Consider the following 26,476-nt stretch of genomic DNA (forward strand, 5'->3'; position numbering starts at 1 on the left):
TCCTTGAACATAAGCAGCTCTACAGTTCTATTTAGCTGTGTTAACTACCAAATTATGGGTCATTTGGGGGGTCTATTTCTAATAACTTTTTTCTTGGACATGGGACATTTTCCTGCTTTTTTGCATACCAAGTAATTTTTTTATTCTAGGATGGACATTATGGATAGGAGTCTGGATTATGTCATCTTCCTTTAAATGGTATTGTTTTATTCTTTGTTTGAACTTAGTCCAATATGGCCTATGGCTAGCTAGACTGTTTTTGTGAGGTTTTATTAGAACACAGGCACTGCCTACTTTACATATTGTCTAGGTTTTTTGCTTTTATTGAAAATGAGTGTGTATGCGCAAATCAGGAGAAAGGCAGAAGAAGAAAGAATCTCTTAAGCAGGCTCTATGCCATGCAGAGCCCAACCAAGGGCTTGACCTCACAACCGAGATCGTGATCTTAGCTGAAATCAAGAGACGCTTAACTGACTGAACCACCCAGGCACCCCTCTATAGCTACTTCTGCACTACAACAGAAGAACTGTATAGTTGTGACATAGACCATATGGCTTACAAACCTAAATACTATGCTACTTAGCCCTTTAAGAAAGTTTGTCAACCCCTGCTCTAGGATTCACACCTGCCTCCTAAGGCTTCTGTGAGGTTTCTCCACTAAGGTTGGTCTTGGAACTCCAAGGATTCTACAGCACTGACTTATGATAAGTCTTGCAAATCCTCTTCCTGTATGTGCATGTCTTAAGTCCTCAGACAGGTGATCTTGAAGAGACCCCATCAAATGAAAGACCCCATTTCTGCCTCTCCCCACAGCTCCCTTGTCTCTCGAAATTTCATCTACCTTCGGGATTCCAACCTCTTCAACTCAGCAGGACTGCCACTCTGCTCGGGCCCAACCTCCCTGAGATAATAATGCTGCTCAAAGATGTTTCCAGGCAGGATGCTGAACTGTGGAGTTTAACATTCTGTGTTTCCCTTCTCTTGAGGATCACAGTTGTCTGCTGTTGTTCAGATATATTTTGTTTATAGTCATTTTGGTGAGGTTTAAAGTCATTTTGGTGAGGGTAAATCTGGTACTACTTTGAAAGCTGCTTTTGCAAAACCAAAGATCCTAGAAAACAGAATATCGTGATGACTCTACTCATTGTTTAAAAAAAAAAAAAAAGATTTTGAGAGAGAAAAAAAAAGTGGGGGTGGGGGCAGAGGGAGAAGCAGCCTCCCCACAAAGCAGGTAGCCCTATGTGGGATTTGATCCTAGGCCTCTGGGATCATGACCTGAGCCAAAAGGAGACTTTAAATGACTGAGCCAATCAGCTGACTTACTCATTGCCTTTTATTAGACATTTATTGTATAATCATTTTCAGGTTAACTATGTACAATTCTCTTAACCATTCCTCATAGTACAAAGCAGATACTGTGTTAGGCCATTATACCTTGGTGATGTAAAACCAGGACAGTTCCTGTCTTTAAGGAGTTGTCTAGTAAGCCAAGCACTAGACACATCTCTCGCTCCATTTTTGAAATACATCTTTGGCAAGGTATATGGAACTAAGGGTAATTAAAAGCAGAGGACTAGATTTCTGCCACTTCCCAACCATATGTCCTTATAAGGGGTAGTAGTATGGGAGAACTTGGGTAGATTTTATAGGAATCTAAATATTGTCAAATAGCAAAAGTCACCTTTTCTGGATTTATTATAAACTACTTAAAAACTACCATGCATTTAAATTTTTTTTCCAAATTTAGGATTTATATTAAAGTAACAATTTTCCCATCATTAGTAATACAGTCAAGAGATTCAAGAAATACTCAAAAGGAAAAAAAATATCTCTCTGCCCCAAGATCTGTTGACCTTTGTGCTACCTTTTATATATTTATTTCTATACCTTATTACGTATATATTTACTAAAAGCAGACATTGTTTAATAAAAATATGTCCTTTAGATCAATAGTTTTGTTTCAGAAGTCAACTGAGTTTGACTTTATCAGCTTTTCCAGAGCTCCATCGTTTCAGTCCATAGTGCAGCAGAGACTTCGCCTGTGCTTTCTCATGGCTAGACTCCCTCCAGTGAAGTTGCTTTGTACTTAGCTACCCTGAGGTCCTATCTTAAGAGATGTTCATTCAGTGACAGCACCCAGTTGCGAAGCACATCATGAGCCCTGCAGCCTACTTTCTGGCCAGACATCAAACAAGAGTGAGACATTTTAGGGAGGAAACTTTTAACCTATTTTAATCTGAACTTTTCCTATAGTTTCATAGGGAACATCTAGAGAGAGGTGGCTTTGCCACATCTAACTTGTGTTGCCTCAAGGCTGTTATTCTGTCTCTTTAGTTGTAAACATTGAACCAGGGGACAGAGCCTAACTCTGATAACAGCCCAAGAACATGTAGACTCATGGGGTTTGAGGCAGGAACAAATGTTTTATATGCTTGTTTCCTTCAACAGGACAGATCAGGGGCTGGCAAACATTTTCTATAAATGGCCACACAGTGATTATTTCAGGCATTTCAGGACACATGGTCTCCATCAAAACCACTCATCTCTGCACCGCAGCATGAAATTAGCCAGAGCCAACATACTAACAGCACAGCTATGTTCTAATAAACTCAGTTTACAAAAACAGGCAGCTAGTATTTGAGCCAAAGGCTAGTTTGCTGAACCCTGGTATACATAAATAAATCTAGGCTAGTAAAAGTTAAACTGCTTTTAGATTTATAAAATTTTCCAGACCTTGAAAAAAATTTTCCTATTTTGTAAATTGCCAATTTTACTGAGTTGTTTTCTTTCTATTGATAAGATAAAGTTATTCTTCCCTCACAAGTGACCAAAGTGGTAAAGGGTCGGTCTCTACACGCTACTTAATTACACAGTATTTTGCATTTGGTAGCTTCAAAATGAAACTTTTCTTTTCACAGATAAACACTACAGGTGAAGACTGGCAAGAAGAAACACTGATTTCTGAAGTGCCTGGAAAGGAAAAGCTCTGGTCAGTTTCACGTGGACAAGCCCAGTGTTTTCCAGAGATGCTGCTGAAGTAGTCTTCGCTACTGCTTCTCTTCACTCAGCGCTCTACATAACATGGGCTGCATGAAATCAAAGCAAACGTTCCCATTTCCGACCACATTTGAGAGTGAGAAGCGACATGCAAGTGAAGAAAGCTTTATGCCTGAAGAGAGATTTCTACTGAGGATGCCTGCTCCAGTTAATGCCGACGAGGAACTGAAGGAACCACGAGGGCCTGAAACTGTGGTCTTTGAGTTTGCACACCGCCTGTCACAGGAAATTCTCAGCGACGCCCTGCAGCAGTGGGCGGGCAACAACATGAAGTACGACGACATCCCGTACATTGAGAGTGAGGGGCCCTGACGCCGTAGGACGCTGAGAATAACTTTCTAGAATTGTGGAGGAAGTTGGTGCTAGTTTAAACACATGAAATAATAGCAAAAACTGGTGTGAATAAATACAAATCACTCCACTGGGATGGAGGAAAAAAAGTCCATGATAGTATCAAGAGTATACAGGAGTACCTAACATGACATACGATAAGCACTTTTATGTTAACAGCAAATTCTTGCTGCTTGGTCTTGGGTTGGAGTCATTTTAAAGGGCTAAGCACAGGGCCCGACCACAGTAGTCAGCTGTGTGCCATACCACTTCCTTCCTGAGCACTAGTAGTAGCACCAAAGAAATCAAAATAACTATTTGTTAATTTACACACACAAACAAGTTATGAAAAGGATTTTTCAGATGTCTTGGCAAAGAACTTGCACTTAAGCCATGGTAAATACTAGCGGGTCATTTGTCAAAGCCATTTGTGTCAAGGATCCCTACTTAATACATACGATCAAGCAGTAGAAAGCACCCCTTGTAGAAGAAGTGCACCTTGAAACCTGTCCTTAACCACCTTCAACCTCAGGTCCCTAACTAACCATAGTGGTTATTATAGAACTCAATACTTCACACAACCTGAACAGGATACAATTTACAGAAGCCATGACAATGTTTATGGCATTGACTTAAGCAGTCCAGTGATCTAACGAAACAAGAACTTTTGCAAACACCAAAATATTAAAATAACAGAAGTCCTGCTCAAGGTAGAAAGCAGAGCCTCTTCTCAGTGCTGTAGGTATGTGAAGTTTTAATGTCTCAAAGATGTAGAGAGTTGGTGTAATGCGCATTCCTTCCCATCTTTATTATGGACTAATGGGGCAATTCCCATTCCGGTTACTGTGGGGCCAGTCTATGCATGAGACTATACAGTTGCATTACAAAACAGAAGATCAAACACTCCTTGGAAGAGAGTACTCATGTATTTTTTTTTATGGTAATGATGCCCATAAGGCATTTCCAGCCATATACTATTTTCTAAATCTCGCTAACTTTTGGGGGAATTATTTTCTTCCCAAGAATTCAGTACTCTTTAAAATCAATGGAACAGAAAATCTGGGAGTGGAAGAAGATACTAAGAAAACATAGCCTGCAGAAAAACTGGGACTCAGTCTCTAGAATGGTCTTTTCATCCAGATTTGTTACACACTGAGTTTAGTTGGAAAGGGAATTACTTAAGTCTGTGTGCATTAAATTCTTTTACTAAGATTCAACAGACCCTTGTCACTGACTGCTAAAGGAAGGCAGAAAAAGACTGTGACCTTTTTAATGAGATAAATATGTATTTGGCCTTGTAAGAAGGCAGAAATGCTACCTCTAATTTTAGCTATCCTTTGAAACCCACAAAGAGTGAATTCTCCCTGTTGTGTGGACAAAGAGAGTACTTTGAAGTGAGTTGTGTACCATCTTTCAGTTACCAAAGGACACCGGGTCCTTCAACTTTCATTTCACCTAGTCCCAGGATTTGAACTGTCCTGTTGTACTTGCAATCTAGAAACTTATACAGAAAAACCATGACCCCTGTTAATATAAAGATCTGAAGTCCAAAAGCTAAGGAACCAAATTTTTCTGAAAATGCAAAATATCTTTCAAGCTCATGAAGAAAAATTTAGGTTTTTGAGTATACTAATGACTCAGACAAAAGCCTAGATGTTGCCATTTTTCATTCATTTTATATCTCACAACAGACCACTTTTGCTGCAAAGCATTTACTATTTAAAAGATACAGTATTAGGGTGAGAACACAAAGCCATAGCCACACAAAATTTTTCAGCACACGTACGATGTAGACTGTTGAGTTTTCTTATAAATATTTTAACCTCAGGTTCCTCCTGTGCCTGGGGCCCTATGTCCCAGGCGTGTAGCAGGGATGCCTGCCAGGTCCACATCTAGCAAGAATTCTCTGTTGCCACTCTGACACAATAGCAGTACTGTTTTGTTACCAAGCACCAACACCTCACTACTGACTTTAAGATTTTATTTATGTATTTGACAGAGAGAGATCACAAGTAGGCAGAGAGAGAGGGGGAAGCAGGCTCCCCACCAAGCAGAGAGCTTGATGTGGGGCTCGATCCCAGGACCCTGGGATCATGACCTGAGCTGAAGGCAGAGGCTTTAACCCACTGAGCCACCCAGGCGCTCCGTCTACTGACTCATTTTAACAGAGTTAGGTCTTGCAACAGAGAATTATCTTGGAAATATATGCTCTGTTATGTCAAACTATGGATGGACAAGGAACTACGAGGCCTGCATCATCAGTGGGTTAGTCAGCACAGCAAACTGGGGACAGGCAGGGAAAAGAACCGGGTAAACAGATGAGTGCTGCATCCGATGATCAAGACACAGTTTGGTCTTGATGACAAGAACAGATGAGAACCTCTTTGATAGAATAACTTCTTTCATACCTTCGGATCTAAATATTGGATCTACTTCATTTTGAACTTTCATGAACGGTCAAAGAATGGAGGATCTGTGTGATAAGGAAGGAACATGTAGAACAGAAGACGGAGAGAATTATTAGCTGCTGGGAAGGGAGACATTTGCTCCGACTTAGAAATCACACACACACATGAAAGACAGGGGCCAAACTGTAAGGGAAAGGGACCCGGGAAAACGGGGGCTCACGAAACAGCATCACATCAGGCTCCGTCAGAAGACACACGGCAAAAACAAGTCTCCAGGGTTCTCGCCGAGGGAAGGGAAACAGTAGCAAGTTCCTTTCTTTACCACACTGGCACGTGCCCAACCACTGAGTCTTTTCCCTTCAGAACATCCAGGATAGGGGCAGACGAGCCTGGTGTAACCAGCTACCTTGGATGGCAACTGCCAGGGCAGCAGGTGACCAGGGGAAGTGTGCTGGTCCCTCACCAAGCCCCGCAACAGTGCTTCACTGTCCCCCTGCCCAGGTGACGGGCTCTTGTGTTGTTCCCTTTCAGCTGCCAGCATCTGATCCCAGAGGTCTCAATTTTCAGTTCGCTTATCTGTTCTTTGCAAACTATCTGAGGTCACTAGCACTCAAAGCACAATTTAAGGGGATAAAACTGATTTTAGTTCCATAGGAATAATTTGTGTCAAAATGCCTTATTCGTATTAAAAACAGACGCATTGAATGAAGGAGCTAGCCTGACACTCCTATCCCACTTAATATCACCGGCATTTTATGAGAAGAGGGAACTGTACTTTTGTATTCTATGGCTTTAGAAATCAAAGTTAGAGACACATGATCAATACTGTCAAGGAATAGTGAGTTAAAAACAAAGTTCCAACAAATATATATTGTTTGCTTCATCGTAATGCCCTCATCCTGTATTTGTGTGGCCCCACTGGACATGCCTTCCTGGGAGCAGAGGGCACAAGCTCAGATGTACTCCCTATATATTACTTTGCAAAACTCAAGTTTTGTTCATTCTCCTCCTTGTAAGACTTAGCTATGAAATGGTATTTTTCCAAATATTTTTGTGAAAGCATTTTTTTCTAACCATACAATAAAAGTCTAGTTGCCACGAACTAGCTAAGTTCTGATTAAAGCAAATGCCTTTCAATATTGTGTACTGTCAAATTTTTGATATAAAGAGCTTAACATTTTCTGCATTTCTAATGAAGGCAAAGTGAGTAAAACTCCACTGACAGAAATTATTTCTTGGATCATTCAGGTCCAATTTAAGAGCTGTAAGAATATTAATGTAAACATGTCCACTACCATGCCATCTGTACTCGGAATCTGTTCATGACTTCTGGCGCGGGGCGGGGGGGGATGCTTCATGTTAAATATTTAGAAAATTCAAAGCAACTCCCAGATTGCAGTTCCCTCACCTATAAGAAGGGTGCAGGATGTGACCTCTGATGTCTTTTTCAGTTTTGCCACTTTCTGTTCTTAAAAACCAGAAGTTCTCTTAGTTTCTGAGTGGTTTGGGATGAAGGGAAAACTCGGTCACAAAAAAAAATGATAAACTGAGCTTTAAAGATTATTCTTGCCCTGACTTTAATGTCCCAAGTCTGGAGCACCCTGCAGGTTCTTGTGTACCTTAAGAAAAACTTATTTTGTCAACAGTTTTGGAATGTATTTCTATTCTGAACAAAAAGTCCTCCCCCCCCTCCTGATTTATACTATGTAACAGCAAATAACTCATCACACCCAAGTTTAATGTAAATTGTAAAAAGCAATGTTCTCTATTTTAGAGATTGGAGTTTCCTAATTCCTCATTTTTTCAGACTCACAAATCCTACAAAACAACCATCATTTTCACCACAGGGAAGGATTCTGGTTAATTTGAGGGAAGATAAAAGCTGAGTTAATAATACCAAAGACAACCTCATAAAAACCTTTTCACTTTGCCAGAGATTTCTAATATTATAAAAGGAACACTTCTATAGTAACATAATTACTTTAAAACAGGTTTATATATCCAGAAAATTCTCTGAAGCATTAACAAAATAGCCAAAAAATTCCAGGTTTTTTAAATAATCTATACATATGTTTATTTAATCAACATAAAAACTACTACCCAAAACCAAAACATAAGGTTCTCATTTCAATTAGATAATTTAAGACCTCCTAATTTTCCCATTTTTATAAAACGGGCTGGCAAACATTTTCTGAAAAGGATGATAGTATTTTAGGCTTTGCAGGCCTTAAGGTATCTGTTGCACTACTCAAAGCAGCCGCAGACAATAGGTAAATAGCCAAGTGTAGTGACACACCAGTCAATATTCACTTATGAGCGCAGATATGAAATTGCATGTAACCTTCATGTGTCATGACATATTAGTAGTTGATTCTTTTTTCCCTCAGCCATTTAAAAATGCAGAAAACATTCTTAGCTTGTGGAAAACTCAGCAACAGGCAGCAGGCGGGATCTGGCCCATGTACTATAGTTTGCCAACATGTGCTCCAAAATAACACCTTAAAAATCTAGCCACCTTAGAATTTCAAATCATTACTTCCCAGAGACTTAAAGTAATTATTCAAATCTTCATCAGTAACTTCTTTTAGATCAGCTGGTTTCCACTTTGGACTCTGGTCTTTATCTATTAAAACTGTCAAGTGAAGACATAAGAAATGTTAGTATGTTTCCTTCCAGTATTACCAGATTTTAATTATTGAATTGACAGAAACTACCTTACACAAGACATATTTTGTCTAGCACATTTTTTCCTGCAAAGTTAAAATTTTTGCATGTATTCCATTTTTCTTTTAAATTAAAGCTCCATAGGATTTGGATGGACAGGAACGTACTGGTGATGACTCATGTGGTCACTTCCCGCTGCACCAAGTCTGATGCCACAGCCTATGAACTAATGTGGCTCAAGCCTTAGTCTTCTTCAGACAAAACCGTAAATGAAATCTTGCTGTTATAAAGCAGCTAAAACCCGAGTTGGTGTGGTTTAAAGGGAAGGCAAGGGAGGGTGGAGGGCCCAGATCTGCCTTCTAAACTCCTCCACATTGAATTGAAAGGAAAATTACTTGAAGTAGAGGGACGGGGGTGACTTTATGCACAATTCAATGTGGATACTGCTGTTCTGCTGAATCCTCTAGTTCACACAGCTCTGAATTAAAACAGCAGACTGTCTTCAGGTTATCCCAAGAAACTACTTCTCTTATTAAGGTGCAGTCATCATTTACTGTGGCCACTCAGCATCCCCGTCGGATCATAAGGATGAGGCAACTGGCAAACCTGTCGTTTAAACAGGGAAGGGGCTGTCCGTTTCCTGGTTGGAGAGTATATGACTATATTCTAGCCATTACTGCTTGGGAAAACTTGGTGACAGGTATACAGGATCCTTCTGTATTATTTCGTACAAAAAAAAATAGTGGGGGGACTACACTTAGTATGGTTAACCATGCTTAAAATGTGCATAATTCGGGGGGATACTGGAGGGTTTTTTGTTGTTTGTTTTTAAGATTTATTTATTTTAGAGAGTGAGCGAACAAGGGGGAGGAGGGACCACGGGAGAAGAAGACGGACTCTCGAGCAGAGCCCGCTGAGGGCGGTGGCTGATGCAGGGCTCCATCTCACGACCCTGAGATCTGACCTGACGCAAACCAACACTTGGAAGCTTCTACTGCCAGCACCACTCCGGTGCCCCACACTGGAGGTCTTTAAGTCTGGGCTGCCTAGTTCTAGGTTTCTAGCTGGTATCAGGATCAGTGGTAACACTGATGTTATGATCCCTGCCAATCTGACAGTTTTAGATTCCCCAAACAGCATAAGTAAAAGCAATTCTGGAACATTCCTTTCTTCAAGAATCTCTTCCCTTAAAGCCCTCTGGCTAAAGCTATCATGGTATTCACCTCTCCGAAAGTCTGCTTAAGGGCAAAAGGAAAGAATATTAATAAAAGCTGTATGTTCTCACAGACAGAATTTTTTTTTACTTAGCACAGATATAACAAGTTCCTGTCATGTAGACAGCTCAGGTTCTTTCAAGTCTCATGAGGCACCCACTCAAATTCCTTTTGGTAACTCTCTAGTTCTGCTGAAATCTGTATTTATTTTCTTCTATAACCAGGAAGCAGCTTATTTTAGCTGTTAAGGGAATTTTTGACAACCATTCCCCTAAATTTGCTAGTTTATTTTATCTAATTTGCTAACATATTTTATAATTAGCAAACTGTAGCAAACATTTGGTTATTATGCAAGCACAGCAAACAGTCTGACCCAGATAGATGCTGCTTGCAAAACAGGGAGGTTGTGCTGAGAGATGAGGCAGTATACTCTCTCTTCATTAAAAGTGGCTTGATAAGCTCCTGTGTCATGAATCATAACGCATTAAAACCCAAAGGGCACACAGGTCCTCCTAATATCAAAGGTCCAGCCTCTGATCCACATGCAGCAAGAATTTGCAGGGAATTAGCGGGAAAATGCACATTTTACTTGTTTTTATAGAAACATATAGCCATTTCCTCTGACTCAATTCCGAGTCCTCTAAAAGGATTTGAATGCCTGCTTATTTCTGATGTTGTGCTGTAAGTTAAGAGAATTCTACTACAGCGACCAGTCTTTATCAAAGTTTACATACGGCTCAGAGAATCTAATCTTTTATTCAGATAAAGTATATACAGAGTCTCTACTATATTAAAGCAATCCATAAAAACATTAAAAACTTAGAGAGCAAAACACATGCAAAAGGAAGAACTCACTCATGCAACATAAATGATAGCTCTTACTTATGGGGATACAGATTTGCTACGAGCAAAAAATGAACCATTTCACTTTCTCTAAGTATGCTAACTTTGGAGATGATAAAAACAAATTACTAAGAAGATTAGCAGATGTTACTAATTATGTCGTTTTTTTCCCCAATGTCAGTGTTTAACTGCTCAGGTACAGGTGAAGAGGTAACAGTAGGGAGCCGCCAGGCCAGTACTAGAGAGGGGGGGAGGGGCCCGAAGCTTCTTACAAGGGAATAAAAGCAGTTTTCCAAGGCTCCAGCAGTAGCGTGAGTTTTCAGACCCAGCTGTCCTTAGCAGAGGCAGTCCATGCGACTGGAGAAGCAGGATTACCTCTTACATACAAATTAGGGAGTAGTAACACAGGTTATGTGAATTTTCCAAAGAATACTGATTTTAAGGACTGATATTCCCTTATGCACCAGCTGGTAATAAGAAAGGAACAACTCTGTAATCTTTATGAAAGTGGAATTTTCACTAATAAAACAACTATTATCTTTGATTCACAGTATATGCTCACAAATCCTATTTCCATAATAGGAAGAAAACAATCATCACTTACCTGCTCTAACACCTTCATAAAAGTCATGGCCTCCCTGAAAGAAAATTGAGATTAAATGGTGAATCTCCAGGCATCCTTATTCCCAGTGCTTCTCTGTCTTCTCCACTCCCATGGCCACAGCCTGAAATCAACAGAGACTGGACCGCCTGTATGACCCACTCTCTGGATCACCACCTCCGATCCCAGTCTGCTTAAGCCCGACGACTTTTCACCACTTTACTGTGGTCACTTTCCCCTGAAAATGCCCTCATCTCCTTCAAGGCTTTCTCTCCCCTTGAGTCTGTCCTGGCAAAATCCCAGCACCACCTGCCCCTACCATCTGCCTCTGCCTGCTTTCAAGGGGCTAAATCTTGGTGCAGGAAAATCTGTGATTGGCTTCATTTAAAATTCATGCCCACAAATCTCAAACAGGCATGGAAAACTGCCCAATGGTCCATGTTCTCCTCACTTCCCAAGATGATTTCAACTGTCTTCTGCCTTTTCAACCTGGCAAATTTTTCTCTCACTGTATTCTCATGACTCAACTTCCTACTTCATTACAAAAAGAGAAGTGCTAAGCCACGAACATTTGCAGCTTCTCACCCCTCAACTACCTGCAGCCTACAACCCTCCGTACCATGCCTTCCCTTTCCTATCTACACAGAAAGCTCTTTCAAAGGCCTGTTCTCCTCCCCTCCCCCACCATTCCTACTCATCTCTCTCTTCTCAAGGACTGTGCTTGAGAAGGTCATCTGTCTCTATTTTTAGCCCTGGCATCATCAGTGTAGGCAGCAAAACTCAGTGACTGATTGCAGTTCAAATATCTGGGCTCAGACGAATGGATAAAGACGATGTGGTAGGTATAAACAATGGAATACTACTCAGCCATCAAAAAAGAAATTTTCCCATTTGCAATGACGTGGATGGAACTAGAGGGAGTTATGCTAAGCAAAATCAGTCAGTCAGAGAAAGACAATCATCATACGATCTCACTAATATGTGGAATTTAAGAAACAGAAGAGGGATCATAGGGGAAGAGAGGGAAGAAAAAAACAAGATGAAACCAGAGAGGGAGACAAATCCTAAGAGACTCCTAATTGCAGGAAACGAACTGAGGGTTGGTGGAGGGGTGAGGGGTGAGGAGTGGGGGCATGGGGGGATGGGGTAACTGGGTGATGGACATTAAGAGGCACATGACGGAACAAGCGCTGGGTATTGTTATTTAATAACTATTTCAAAATATGAAAATCCATTAGGGAGACCTACTTTCTAGTTACTAAGCAAAGTATTTCCTTTAGGCCTTAAATTAATCTAAGGGCCCTCTACATATAGCCCAAAATCAATGATTCTGCTTTCAAAGAGTTTATCATCTTGAAGAAGTCTCCATGATTCTGAAGTGTCTCATTAAATTAATAATCTATGTCATTGGTCTATTTCAAATATATTTACAATGTTATTCTCAATGTTAATCTATTAATTAAGACACAGAACAAACTAGTAACACCCATTCCTACATTTTACATAGACATACACTCCTCATTTTACCAGTGAGGGGATTCAAACTTACAGAGTTCATGCTTCTTGCCCAAAGGTCAGAGAGCAGGCCTGAAAAATGGTTTATTTCTATTTTGAACCCCACCTGAGATCAGAGGCTTTCTTAAACTTAACACACAAATGTAATCATTGTTTCCTAAGAGCTCAACTCAAGAATAGTGCCAGCGTGACAGTCCCACGCCCCTTAAGCTAGCTGGTCTGTTGTGCTTCCACAGAGCAGATTAACACGCAGTTTTAAGGGTTTTGTTTATAGTTTTCTGTATTTTACATGCTCCACAATGAATATCTATTACTTTCATAAATAGAAAATATATATATATATATATTTTTTTAAAGTCTTACCATACAAGCTTGACTCAGCCGATATTCCATAGTAAATACTTCTTGCAAGGTCTTTGAAGAGCCCTCTATGAGCTGCCTTAGTGTTATCTTTAGGGATGTTGGGGACATTTTATTAATTATCTGTGGGAGAAAAAAATTTTTTTTTACTAGTTTTAGCCCAAGTGTTCCTTTATTGTCTATAACAAATTAGCTGAGTTTTGATGTAAATCTTATTAAAATTTGGTAAAATTTGTACCTTCACCTGGCAGTTTCATAAAAGTGAGATTATGCCATAACCTCATCCTGTCAAAGCACCAATGGTTTTCTAATCTCCTGTAATAACGAAACAAATCATTCCACCAGTGGAATAAATGCTATACCCATAAATTAACAAAAGAAATCCATATTTTTGTAGCTGCCTGCCATAAATTATGATCCCAACTAGGTAAGCAAACAGTGATTATGCTGAAGTAAAATTAATATACATCTTACAAACAACTAAGATATCAGAGAACATTATTCTTTATAATATAAAAAAGGTACAGTAGAAATATAGCTCTTTCCTTCCCATTTTGCAACTATAGAGAAGTGTTTGAACTGAACTACACTCTTTATCTAAAAATAAATCTGTTTACCTTAAAAGTAAGAAGAGAAAACAAGACACCATGAGGTGGTCTTCTATAGTATTTAAATACTTAATAAAGGAACAGTAACAGGCCGGACTCCTTGGCCACAGTGCCATGCGCCCTTTCCTTCTGAATTTAAAGATGGTGTTACTAGTGTTCTGACGCACTTGTGTGACTGTGACCAGCGGCTGCTGCACATGCTACGTAATATGCTACGTAAATCTGCTGTGTATATCTATCATGGGCTAGGTAAATCTGATGCTTGCCCTGGTCTTCATAACTGCAATACAGCTTTCAAGCCTGTTGTTGAGTGATTGTCTCAAAGGCAGAAATTTCAGTTCCTGAGTTCAAAGAACTCCCCCATCAAGATTCCAGGTTCTCTGCATTGTCCTCAAGTGTGGCATGCATATTCAGAGAACACGCCAAACGGACAGGGCAGGATCTGACCTAACAGCTGCTGGAACTTACATAGATGACTACTGTACAGGAAAAGTTCAGGGAAGTCAGTGTCCTACCTACAGTCACAATGCTGAAGAAAAGGTGAGAAAGAGAGAAAAGAAACTAAGCCTTTTCATGCATCTGATTCATCTTCATCGGAACTCACCCTTCTGCCCTCAGTGCTGCATGCACATGATCTCTCTTAATGCCCCCGAAGCACTCCCACTCCACGGTCTCCCCTTTCTGGTTACAGACCATGAGGATGATGGCACCTGCACAGAAGTCTGTGTACTATGCTAGGAGGCCCCTCCTTTTCACAGGAAAGTAGACAAGGGGTCCATTTTGCTGACAAAACCACTGGTTTTCTCTAGCAAGAGCAATGACACAGGTGAACCACATGACCCACGTGACCATCTGGAAGAGCTTCACTCACGGTGTTGAAAGCTGTACTTGAGGAGTGACATAACCACGTTCTATCTTTTCTAGTCTACAAAGTCAATGAAGCTATAGTTCCCTTTCCAAAAGGCTATAGTATAAAAGCCCACAATCACGTACCTCAGCACTACCATTATGACTAACTGCCTGTGTTAGGCTAACTGCACTTTATATACAATCTAGAATTCTCAAAACACAAACTCTCTTTGCCATACTTCCTCAGTTGGCTACCAATTACTCTTATTAAAAAGGCCACTTAACAGGAAAACCATCCCATCTACAACTGCACCAAAGATAATAAAATACTTAGGAATAAACTTAACCAAGGCGGTGAAAGACCTGTATGCTGAAAGCTATAAAACACTGATGAAAGAAACTGAAGATGATACAAACAACAGAAAGATATTCCACGCTCATGGATTAGAAAAACCAGTATTTTAAAATGTTCATACTACACAAAGCAAGCTGCAGATTTAATGCAATCCCTATCAAAATACCAGCAGCATCTTCCAAAGAATTAGAATAATGTTAAAATCCATATGGACCCAAAAAAGACCCCAAACAGCCAAAGCAATTTTGAGAAAAAAGAAGAAACCTGCAGGTATTAAAATCCCAGATTTCAAGATAATACTACAAAGCTGTAGTAATACTATAAAACATGGAATGGAACGGAAAGAGACCTCAGAAATAAACCCACACTTACATGGACGACTAACCTGTAAGAAATGAGGCAGGATATATATACGATGGGGAAAAGATAGGCTCATTAACAGATGGTGGGGGGAAACTGGACAGCTTCACACAAAAGAAAGAAACTGGACCACTTTCATACAGCATATTAAAAATAAGCTCAAAATGGATCAAAGACCTCAATGTGATACCTGAAACCACAAAACCCCTAAAAGAAAACACAGGTAGTAATTCTGACACTGCCAGTAGAAACATTTTCCTATATATGTCTCCTAAGGCAAGAGAAACATAGCAAAAATAAATTAGAGGAACCACACCAAAATAAAAAGCTTTTACACAGTGATGGAGACCATCAACAAAATGACAAGGCAACCTACTGAATGGGGGAAGATATCTGCAAATGATACATTCAATAAGGGATTAATATCTAAAATATATAAAGAACTTGTACAACTCAACACAAACAATCCAATTAAAAAACAGGCAAAAAACATGAACAGACATTTTTCCAAAGAGGACATAAACATGGCCAACAAACACATGAAAAGATATTCAACATCACTGATCAGCAGTGAAATACAAATCAAAACCACCATGAGATACAGTATACCCTTGTCAAATGGCCAGTATCAAAAAGATAAGGAACAAGCGTTGGTGAGGATATGGAGAAAAAGGAACCCTTATGCACTGTTGGTAGAAATATAAACTGGTGCAGCCACTGTGGAAAACATTACAGAGGTACCTCGAAAAAATTAAAAATAGAATTACCATATGATCCAGTAATCCCACTACTAGGTACTTACCCAAAGAAAACAAAAACACTAAATATGAAAAGATCCACACACCCCTATGTTTATTGCAACATTATTTACAGTAGCCAGGATACAGAAGGAACCCAAGTGTGAATGTATAAAGAAGATGTGGCACGTATATACAATGGTGTATTACCCAGTCATAATAAAGAACGAAATCTTGATTTTTGCAATAACATGGATGGACCTCATGCAGATAATGCTAGTGAAATAAGTCTGAGAAAAAGAAATACCATATGATTTCATTCATGTGGTATTTAAGAAACAAAACAAATAAACAAAGAAAAAAAACCCAGACTTAAATACAGAGAACTGGTGGTTATCGGGGGGCAGGGGTGGGTGGAAGAATGGATGAGACAGACAGGAAAAAATGGCCACATAGTAAGGGCTCCAGGTGTTTGTGCTTGTGTCATGCACACATAAGTACACTAGAAAAAAAAGGGAAGAAAATTTCAATTGAAAAGCTCCACTGGTTAAGACATTTAATGAATTAGTAATTAGATTTCCTGTTAACAGACACCACGTTAGAAAATAGGTTGTGCACTGACAACCCAAGGAAAACTAGTTTCCAACGATTCTTAGTATACTGGCAATCAGGCACAGAGACTCAGGGTTTGAACTCTACAGTCCACAACTCAGTGGTAGAATTCCAGCCCCACCACCTTCTACATGATTGATCTTAGTTTCTTCATTTCTCAGATGGAGACTGTAATACTATCTATCCCAAAAATGGATAGTGCAAGGAGCCAGAAACCAAGCCAAACAGGGAAGGGAAGGGAAGGAGTATGTACTGAGCACACTTCCCTTCGCTCACACGGGTGTACGCTGTACAAACGCGGAAACCAGCCTGGGAAGAATTTATCCAAGGTTACTCAGAGAGGAGTCCAACCGCCAGCCTGACAATCCCAAAGTCTACTTCACTCTACACACAAGGTTATAGAGGTAATCAATGCCAAAGGCTGATGAAAAGTCAAGAAGAAAAGACGGAGAAGACATCATGTCAGGTGATAGGAGTTAATAAAAACTTACTTGTATAGTTTTGGTGGAAAAGGGGGGAAGACAAAGTCAGGATGGTAGCTTGAGGAAAAACTGTTAAGAGAAGGCTTTTTCTTTTTCTTTTTCTTTTTTTAAAGATTTTATTCAGTTGACACAGAGAGAGAGATATTACAAGTAGGCAGAGAGGCAGTCAGAGAGAGAGGGGGAAGCAGGCTCCCTGCTGAGCAGATGTGGGGCTCGATCCCAGAACCCTGGAATCATGACCTGAGCCGAAGGCAGAGACTTAATCCATTGAGCCACCCAGGCGCCCCAAGAGAAGGCTTTTTCTAAGAGCAGGAAAGTTTTTGAAAATAAGGGCAGAAGGAAATGTGCAGTCACCCAAGAAGGTAAAATTTTACAGATAAGTGAAAGATGGAGAAGACTGATGGCCAAGTAGCTCCTCAATGCGACAGGAGAGGATGGAATGAAAGTACATTTGGGGATGTTTCCCTCAGCAAAAAGGGGACACGGGTCAGAGGAATCAAAAGGATGATGCAAGAGGGTTAAAGGAGCTCATGTAACAGAGCCTCATTCATTACAAAGGGAACACGGAGACTATTCCAGAACACTGGACAAATGATGAGGACTCGGATCTTCAGCTATGTCAGAAATGTGTATGGATACGGTCATGCAACCACACAACCTGGTGAACGTATTTCTCCTTGGTAAAACACTGGTTAGTGCCGTAACTAAATTATCCGGCCCTTTAAAAATAAGCTGTCTCATGTGTGCCAAAGAGCCAACTTCTTTTTTCCTATATTTTTATCAAATAATTCACATTCTCAACTCCATTCAGAATTAGTGAGCCTCTACTATGCATCAGACACTTCCGAGGAGACAACAGTGACCGGGACATGGTTGCACTCAGAGCGTTATCAGCATTACAGTCACTGCTTTTTTGGTAAGAGTCCTAGGAACTCTTCTTAAGTTTTACCAAATCTTAGGGATTTCCAACAAAAGAAAAACTCAGGATACGCCCTCTACCTCTACCTCTACCAGAACACTCAATAACATACTGTTTGATATGCATTATCCAACAAGCCTATACTGATACAATTAAAACAACAATATTTTCAACAACCCTTTAATGATACAATTAGAAAAATTCTACCAAGTTGGCCTCAGGCTTCTTTGAAGGGACAATACAGACATATAAGCTCCAAATCCTTCTCTGATTTAGAGATGATCTTAGAAAAGAAGCTACAGAGGTTTTTCTTTATAAAAAAAGGATGTCACTTATGACATTCTCTACAAGTCTAGGCTGTCAGATTTAACTCCAAAAGGAACCCCAACAATTAGGAATTTGTGTATATTTGGATCATTTATATTTTCTATACTATGAACGGTGAATACTTTTCTAAATAATCTTACATATTTTGTACTTATACCTATAAATCTTTTCCAAGTTTCAGATTGACAACAAACCAACAGAAGTACAAAATACCTGCACTAAAGCAAGTCAGTCTAATTCATAGCATACTGCAGTTTCACAGAAACATTTATTTTGAAATATATTCTTTTTCATTCTGAAGGGCCCTATTATATAAAGACCAAATACTACTTTAAAGAAATGGGAACTGGTACTTCTTTTATCTACAGCAAAGGCTTAGAGCCAGTCCAACAAGAGTGCTTTCTGCAATCGTATCTTAAGACTTTTCCAGTAATTTCTTAAAAGCCTTAGCAATTTAAATAAAAGGGCAAAGATAATGTCGAAAGAATCAAGTACCACTCTTTCATGATCTCCCAAATGCTCATGATAGTGTTTTAGGGTCACTGATAATCCACCAGTGGATCCATCACCGGAAAGCTGTTTCCTGTTTACACATATTGATGTATTTTCCCCTTTACGGTTTACTGTCCTCCTTCTCCAAAGACACAACGTACCCAGCAACACTACCATTAAATTACTCTTACTCATAGCAATAAACAGCACAGTGTAATGGGTGCCTTCAGCAAATCAAATACCTACTTCTATATGTCAAACTGTTTTTTAAATATAATTAGGTATGTTTTGATTTTTTTTAATAATTAGCTTTACTCACATGTAACTTAGATATAAAATTCACTCATTTTAAGTGAAGAGTTCTGTAACGCTTGATAAATGTATACAGTTGTGCAACCACTCCTACAATCAAGATTTGGAACATTTTTTTTCTTTAAGATTTTATTTATTTGACAGAGAGAAAGATCACAAGTAGGCAGAGAGTCAGGCAGAGAGAGGAGGAAGCAGGCTCCTTGCCAAGCAGAGAGACTGAAGCGGGGCTCGATCCCAGGACCCTGAGATCATGACCTGAGCCAAAGGCAGAGGCTTTAACCCACTGAGCCACCCAGGCGCCCCAGGATTTGGAACATTTTCATCACCACGAAGTTCTCCTTCCCTCAACTCTACCCGCAGATAAGTGATGTATTTTCTATCCCTGTAATTTTGTATTCTCTAGAATTTCATAAAAATAAAATCAAAAGTAAGCAGTTCTGTGTGTCGTGTCTGCTTGCTTTCACCTGGCACACTGCTTCCGCGACGCATCCACGCTGTTTCACGCAGCGCTAACTCGTCCCTTCCCACAGTCAAGCGGTATTCCAGTTTGGGGCCATTATAATGAAGTTACTATGAACGTGTGAGGAAAAGCATCTGCATAGCCATATGTTTACATTTTTCTTGGGTAAATCCCTCGGGGCGGGACTGTTGGGTCTTGCAGTAAATGTACATCTAACTTACGAGGCTGCCAAACGGCTTTTCTGCCAGCAGTGTGAGTTGTCGATGTTCCCTTTCCTTACCAACACTTGGGTGTTGGTACAGTCAACCTTTAACATGCTAGCCACTCCAGCAGATGCACAGTGACATCTCACTGTGGTTTTAATTTGCATTTTCCTAATGAATAAAGATCTTAAGCATTTTTATGCGTGCTTCCTGGCCATTCATACATGTTCTTTGGTGAAATGTCTAGGTTCCTGTTTTCTAGGTGCACTGTTTGTATTCTCATTAACTTACAAGTGTTCTTTATATACAATAAAGCCCTGTTATCAAATATGAGTTTTGCAAATATATGTCTTCCCAGATGTGGTCTATTTTCTTCATAGTGCCTTTCAAAGAAGAAAAGTATTTAATTATAATAAAGATCAACTTATTAATTTTCTTCTTGTGTAGCTCTTGCTTTTTGCATTAAAAAGTCTTGGCTAACACAAAGTCACAAAGATTTTCTGTTTTCTTTTAGAAGTGGTACAGTTTTAGCTCCTGTATTTAGGTGCATAATCCACTTTGACTTGCATACGGTGGAGTTCAGAGCACGTTACTTCGAGACAGGACACTTAGGCATATTGGTTATTTTGAGTTAAAGGCACTTGAGAAACAGTATGACCCTCCCTTTGTTCCAGGAAATAAAACTCCTATGTGAAAGATGCCCTGTGTGTAGCAGAAGGAAGACACTCTTTCACCAGATAGGGAACATGCAGCCCAGACGTCTATACAAATAACCCTTGTTAAACCAACCCTTACCTTCCCAGTTCCTTCTTCACCATTTACTACCACTAGACCAACCTCCTTTCTCTTGTTAATTCTTCACAAATTGTCTAAAAGGCATAAAATCTTCCTGCTCTGGTTATCTGTTCATATCTTCATTCTCTTGTGCAGGCTCCCATGTACATGTAAAAATTTAATATCTTTTGTATCTTTTCTCCTATCAATCTATCCGGCTTATGTCAGTTTAATGCTTAGGCTGGGATTGGAGACCCTCAGAAGACAGAGGAGAATTTTCTCCTTCCCTACATGTATAAGGGAAGAATCAAGCACTTCTTCCTCTCACATATGGATATCCAGGTGTTCCAGGACCATTTATCGATCTCTTTCCCTACTGAATTATCTTGGGAGCTCTGGACAGCCTTTACTTTAGTATTAATCTACCCCCACCACTAACTAAAGCGTAAACCTTCTGGCTGATGGTAATATGAAGTCTCCAGACCTTTGTGAATCCTGTTAACTGTCCAAACTACTGTTTTCTTCTGGTTCTTTCCTGGTCTTATAGAGTTTTACCTAAAACACGTATAGATCAATATTCTGAAAATTCCTGCAAGAAGGAAACCAAATCAATCTTAGGACTGTTCTGTTTGTTTCCTTGCTCTCGGGAATCAGTCCTGTGCTATCTGCATTGTCCAATATTAACAAACACTTGTTTCATATATTTTGTCCAGTTTTCTAGTTGTTTACAACAGAAGGACAATTTCTGTAGCATTTAATTCTTCATGAACACCGGTCACTTAATTTTTAAAAATAATACAGTACATGGCTAATTCTCAAAGCTTACAGAAAGATTAGTAAACTCTAAAATTTAATTTCTCTAATATTTTGCTGTTCTTCTTTCTTAAAATCTATACCTATTTATCCTTAGTTTTCCTTTTTCCCAAATTTTTCATGTGTATGATTTCTTTACAGTAGCTTTTCATATTCTAAAATACTAACTTCAAGTATAAACCTGAGATTTATTCTTCACAAAATGAACATTCAAAAGTAAACAAATACATAAATCCCACACTGGTAATTAGAAGAAATTCCAAAGAATTTTAAAAGTTATCTAATATTTTAAAGAGGAATTTATATGCCCTTTAAGCCTTTAACACAATAGGCTACTCTCTCCTCTCCTCTCTCATATCGATCACTAAGAATAAACACCTAAAACACAAGACAAAAACAGCACGGGTTTCCCTGGCCATTTGCTCAGGAACGCCTTCCTGGACACTAACTGGACATCTTGCTCCTTGTTCTTATTTTTCTCTCTGGCCATGGACTTCCTACTCTAGCACTGAGGATTAGTGATCCTGCTGAAATACCTTTCCTTGGCGTAGTATCCTTGCTGACACAGTTGGGCTTTGGGAGGGTAGGGTCTCAATCTCTTCTACTCATCTTTCTTTGATTACTGATATCACTTGCAATTGTGGAAAGGAACCCTTACACATAGAGAAGGTGGCTGCAGCCTGGACCATAAGCAGACTACTAGATCCTTAGAATCTACAGAAGGAGACAGGAGTCCCTGAAGGGCTCACAGGGGTTAGGAGCAATCCTAGAAGCTTAATGACACAAGTATTAGAATCTTTTAAAAAAAAATTGTTCAAACATTTGATCTGCAAACCTTTCACTGAGGCAACAAAAGCTATTTTCTCCTTCAGGGCTACTTTTTGGTGTATGTTTCTGGCCGAGATAATTAAAACAAACCTTGTATGTAAGCTCTATCAGAGAAGCCTCAGTGGGGATTTTGGATCTTCACATCACGATGTTTCCAGCAGATACTAACATTCTGGAGCCACATCTGAACTACAGATCTGAATAAAAACCAAAACCTGTCCTTCTGATAAGAGTGCTTACCGTGACCCTAGCCTAGGGTGATCATCGCTGTGATGGATGGCTTGCCAGGTACCCTCCTCTGGATGCGGACTAATCATATTGCCAAGGGAAGAGAAAGAATATTGAAAGAATATTGCGTTCTATCCCTCGGTTCTGGGGTAGGCCAGTGGTTTTAAAATAATATGTCATCTTGCACATCTGTACTGCTTTAAAATGACATCATACAGGCATGAGGTAACGTGCTGCATGACTATGTTCAAACGAAAGTACTAAGTGCCTAATTAACAGCTTAGGGAGAAAAACAGGAATGCTAGTTTCTATATTGCTCTGGAAACAAGAGAACCAGCTTCACTTCAGAATCCCTGAAATATAAAATGATTGTCTAGATTTATGTGAGCATTCCTAAAAGCTGTTAAAATTCACATTAATTTACTATGGTGAGTTAAGATAGCATATGACTGGGCAATCTACTCTAATTTATGCCTGGCCTTGAATGTTAATAGAATTCTAATTACTAAATAAGACCCTACGAGACTAATTTGGGATTTCCACGTTAGGAATATAGTTCACAATGGGAGGGGTGCCGGGTAGTTCAGTCGGTTAAGTGTCTGCCTTCCGCTCAGGTCAAGGGGTTCTAGGATGGAGCCCCCTGATCTGCTTGGGCTGTCAGGCTCCATGCTTTGTGGGGAGTCTGCTTATCCCTCTCCTTCTAACCCTTACCAACCCTGATGTGTGAGAGCAGCTCTCAAATAAAATCTTTTAAAAAGAGAGAGAGAGACAATATAGTAACAATGGGGAAGTGTTTTTATCTTCACAGGTGAAACTTCAAGTATTTTGTCAGTAAGTTTTCTGACAATTGAAACATGACAATTATACCTACAAACTGAAAAATACTATCAAATAAGGGCAAGCTATTAACAGCTTTTCTATAAAGCGGAAGGAAACACACTTCTTTCTCTTTGTGTAGATGTCTGAAATGTTCTGAGTCGCACACTCACAGCTCTAGGCATGGCAGTACACATGCACTCCTTTACACAAAAATGGCTTTTGTTTTGCTGTTACCAGTCGAGTCACATTGTAGAAAAATCGAAGTGTGCCTAACACTGAGAAACACTGCTTAAAACTCAGCTCTGAGTAGAGAAGGGCCTCTTACTAGTTTAAAAAGAATCGTTTGGGTTTGTTTTGTTTTTTAATTAAACCTACTGCTTAGACTATATACTGATCTGTTGCATACTCAACTGAATTTATAGATTCATGGCAGAATTACAATACATTATAAAAAAGACTATACTCCAGTAACCCAACACTTTTAATAAAAATGTCCTTAAATGCTTCTCCCCAGGACAAGGAGGGCTCCCTGAAGAAGAGGCATGCCTGCTGACGTCTCTCTCTGCTACAGTCACGGGACCTAAAAACAGCTCAACTTTGCTATCAACTTCCGGCAGGGAGACAAGGCAATTGGTTTAGATACAGGTTTTGTGAAAATGCTTTCTGAGACTCAACTGAGTTCAGAGGAAAAAAAAAGACAACGCCCACCCCCCGCCAAAACCTGTGCAGTGGTTCATGTCCCCGCCATGGAGCTCGGACACAAGAGGCTCTGGAGAGGCTTCCTTACCACAAGGATTCACCACACTCAGGACAGAAAAGATCCATATATTACCTTCAACTGTTCTAGGGCAAAAGATGAACCATCTTGCTGTAAATTCTCAATTATCTGTTCCACAGTATTGGCCGAGAACCAACTACAAAAAAGGAAACACATGATTTCACCAAATCTGCAAGCAATTTCTTCTTTCCAAAATAGAAATGAATCTAAACACAGGCTTTCCCCAAACTCCATTTCAATAATGAAAAAATTTTCCAAGCTATTTTACAGGATGATGAAATAAAACCTTGCCTCTCTGGGTAAGCGTTTGCAGTCTACTTTTATTAGTGCAAAATAAAGCCGAAATTTTCTCTTATGCTTCCTTGCATCTATTACATATAAATAAATACCTTAACTGTGAAAAATTGATGCTTCTAAAATGTAGAGACAGTTATGTTATTTTCCAATAGTTTCTATCCTCCCCTTTGTTCCTTAGGCCAGTCTATCAATGTCTCAAATCACTGCACAAAAAATCTTTTGCTGATCAGCTTTGTAAGACCATAAAAAATGACTTTACGAAGATAAAAGATAATTCAATTGTTATTTTCCAGCCTCCATTCCCATAAAAAAAATGTTTTGCACTAAAATGAATCAGCGAGATAGATTATTTCAGTATAATGGATTTATATTCCTCCCAAAAGAGTAGGAAAGAAGCTACTTTAAACAAAATAAATACAAGTACCATGCCATCTGATCTCAGAATGCAGTGCATTATTGAACACAATGTAATTACAGTGTTACAAAATTCAATTTAATGCAGTCCTTCCAAAAGAACAGACATACGAGACCTCCCTCTGAGTACCTGTTTATGTTGTCCATGTGTTCCTCAAGTATAAAAGGCTTGTCTTGATCAATCTTGGACTGTTTAAAAAAGAAAAATCTTGTAATTTACTTGAAGCAACCCAAATCTTCTAAAAACCCTTTAAAATGTTATCCTATTTAATGATACACTTTGTGACAGATTATCACTTTCAGTCAAATTATATCCAACAGTCTCAGAAATAGTAACCACATGTTCAAAACTCAGATGGGTTATTCCAGACTGGTTCTCAAAAGTGCTGACAGCAAAACATGTTCTTTTATTTTTACTGCTGTATTATTCTATTTGCTACATTATCACTAAAGTATGGCAACGAATTAAGGATGTGGGGGACCAGAGAAGTGACCGTGCCCAAATTTCCATTTGATACAGAAAACACCCACCAACATCCCTGACATCTCTGCAGCACGACCTCGGGGAGAGAAAATACGAGTGTGAGAAGGAGCTCGCAATGCCTAAATAACCGTAGTCAGGATTTTTTTTTTTTAAATTTGGGGCCAAGTCCATCCTCTCACGTTTGCAGTTCTGGTGACTCCCTCTTCCACCTCTTTTCTCAGACCACAGCTTGCTGGCCCCTCACAGTCAGGTCCGGCTTCCACGGGCTCCAGTTTACCAAGTGTGGAGCCGACACAGTCACTACAGGTACCACTGGATCCCAGCAGAGTTGGAGCTTGATTAGAAGCTCCATGTCTCTTTGTGTGTTTGGAAATAATGTTTTTACTGACAGGACTAAGTCTTGAGTTACTTTGGGGAAAGTTCTATCGTCCGTCGTCGTTGTCTTTTTTTGTTTTTTTTTTTTTCTTTTTAAACCGGTGCTGTTATAGGCTACATTTCTCCCATGTTGTACTTTTATGAATTTGGTACTTTGGACTGAAATCCAAAATTTTCATTTATCTCTCTTGTGATCCGTGATTTAAAATAAGAAATACAAGGAAATCTGGCTGGCTCAGTGGGTACAGCATGTGGCTCCTGACCATGGGGCTGTAGGTTTGAGCCCCACTTTGGGTATAGAGAGATTACTTAGAAATAAAATCTTAAAAAATGAAATAATAAATATATATTCAGTCTTTGCCTATATATTTGTTCTTTATTCCTGGCTCACAGCTCCCCAAAACCTTGAAATTTCTTTAAGAAGAACATCTTTTGTTGTATTTGGTTATTTGTCCCTAAATTAAGGTGAAATGGGCCCTTTGTTATTCATAACAAGCCTCATTCCATCACAGGTACATTAATGAGGTGACTTTCAGAAAGCTCCTAAGAATGGGGCTGGTCTCCAGGGGAAACAACCTGTGATGAGAAGAGAACTTTCAGTCTCACCTTCTAATCAAGCTCCAACTCTGCCACTAGCTCCTGCCTCCCTCCACTTCCAGTGAGGGAAAAGGGGTTCGAGACGGAGTTCCATCACCCATGGCTCATAACTTAATCCACAGTGACTATGTAATAAACCTGCCACAGAAGCCCCAAAGGATGGTGTTTGGAGAGCTCCGGGTTAATGAACACATCCACAAGAGCGGAGAGGGGCGCCTGGGTGGCTCAGTGGGTTCAGCCTCTGCCTTTGGCTCAGGTCATGATCTCAGGGTCCTGGGATCGAGCCCCGCATCGGGCTCCCTGCTCAGCAGGGAACATGCTTCCCTCTCTGTCTGCCTGCCTCTCTGCCTACTTGTGATCT

The 26,476-nt window shown here is 39.7% G+C and overlaps 2 protein-coding genes across 10 annotated transcripts in view; one reads left to right on the forward strand and one right to left on the reverse strand.

Moving 5' to 3' along the window:
* The window catches only part of CUNH2orf88 (chromosome unknown C2orf88 homolog), a 74,711-nt gene extending 67,779 nt beyond the window's left edge, over positions 1-6,932 (forward strand). For all 4 annotated transcript variants that reach the window (XM_004763384.3, XM_004763385.3, XM_045086486.1 and 1 more), the window contains one exon: positions 2,919-6,932. In XM_004763384.3, the coding sequence (XP_004763441.1) occupies positions 3,082-3,369 (288 nt within the window). In that variant the 5' untranslated portion in view covers positions 2,919-3,081 and the 3' untranslated portion in view covers positions 3,370-6,932. The remainder of the gene's footprint in view (positions 1-2,918) is intronic.
* A 911-nt stretch (positions 6,933-7,843) lies between these two features.
* HIBCH (3-hydroxyisobutyryl-CoA hydrolase) overlaps positions 7,844-26,476 on the reverse strand; it is a 92,597-nt gene continuing 73,964 nt past the window's right edge. For 5 of the 6 annotated variants that reach the window (XM_004763389.3, XM_004763393.3, XM_004763394.3 and 2 more), the window contains 5 exons: positions 24,790-24,848; positions 24,003-24,084; positions 12,996-13,115; positions 11,121-11,154; positions 7,844-8,427 (listed from right to left, as the gene is read on the reverse strand). In XM_004763389.3, the coding sequence (XP_004763446.1) occupies positions 8,312-8,427; positions 11,121-11,154; positions 12,996-13,115; positions 24,003-24,084; positions 24,790-24,848 (411 nt within the window). In that variant the 3' untranslated portion in view covers positions 7,844-8,311. The remainder of the gene's footprint in view (positions 8,428-11,120; positions 11,155-12,995; positions 13,116-24,002; positions 24,085-24,789; positions 24,849-26,476) is intronic. The other variant, XM_004763396.3, reaches the window with a different exon arrangement.

This window comes from Mustela putorius, unplaced genomic scaffold (assembly GCF_011764305.1).
Source record: "Mustela putorius furo isolate JIRA1106 unplaced genomic scaffold, ASM1176430v1.1 tig00000992_pilon_pilon_pilon, whole genome shotgun sequence".
NCBI classification, from domain to species: domain Eukaryota; kingdom Metazoa; phylum Chordata; class Mammalia; order Carnivora; family Mustelidae; genus Mustela; species Mustela putorius.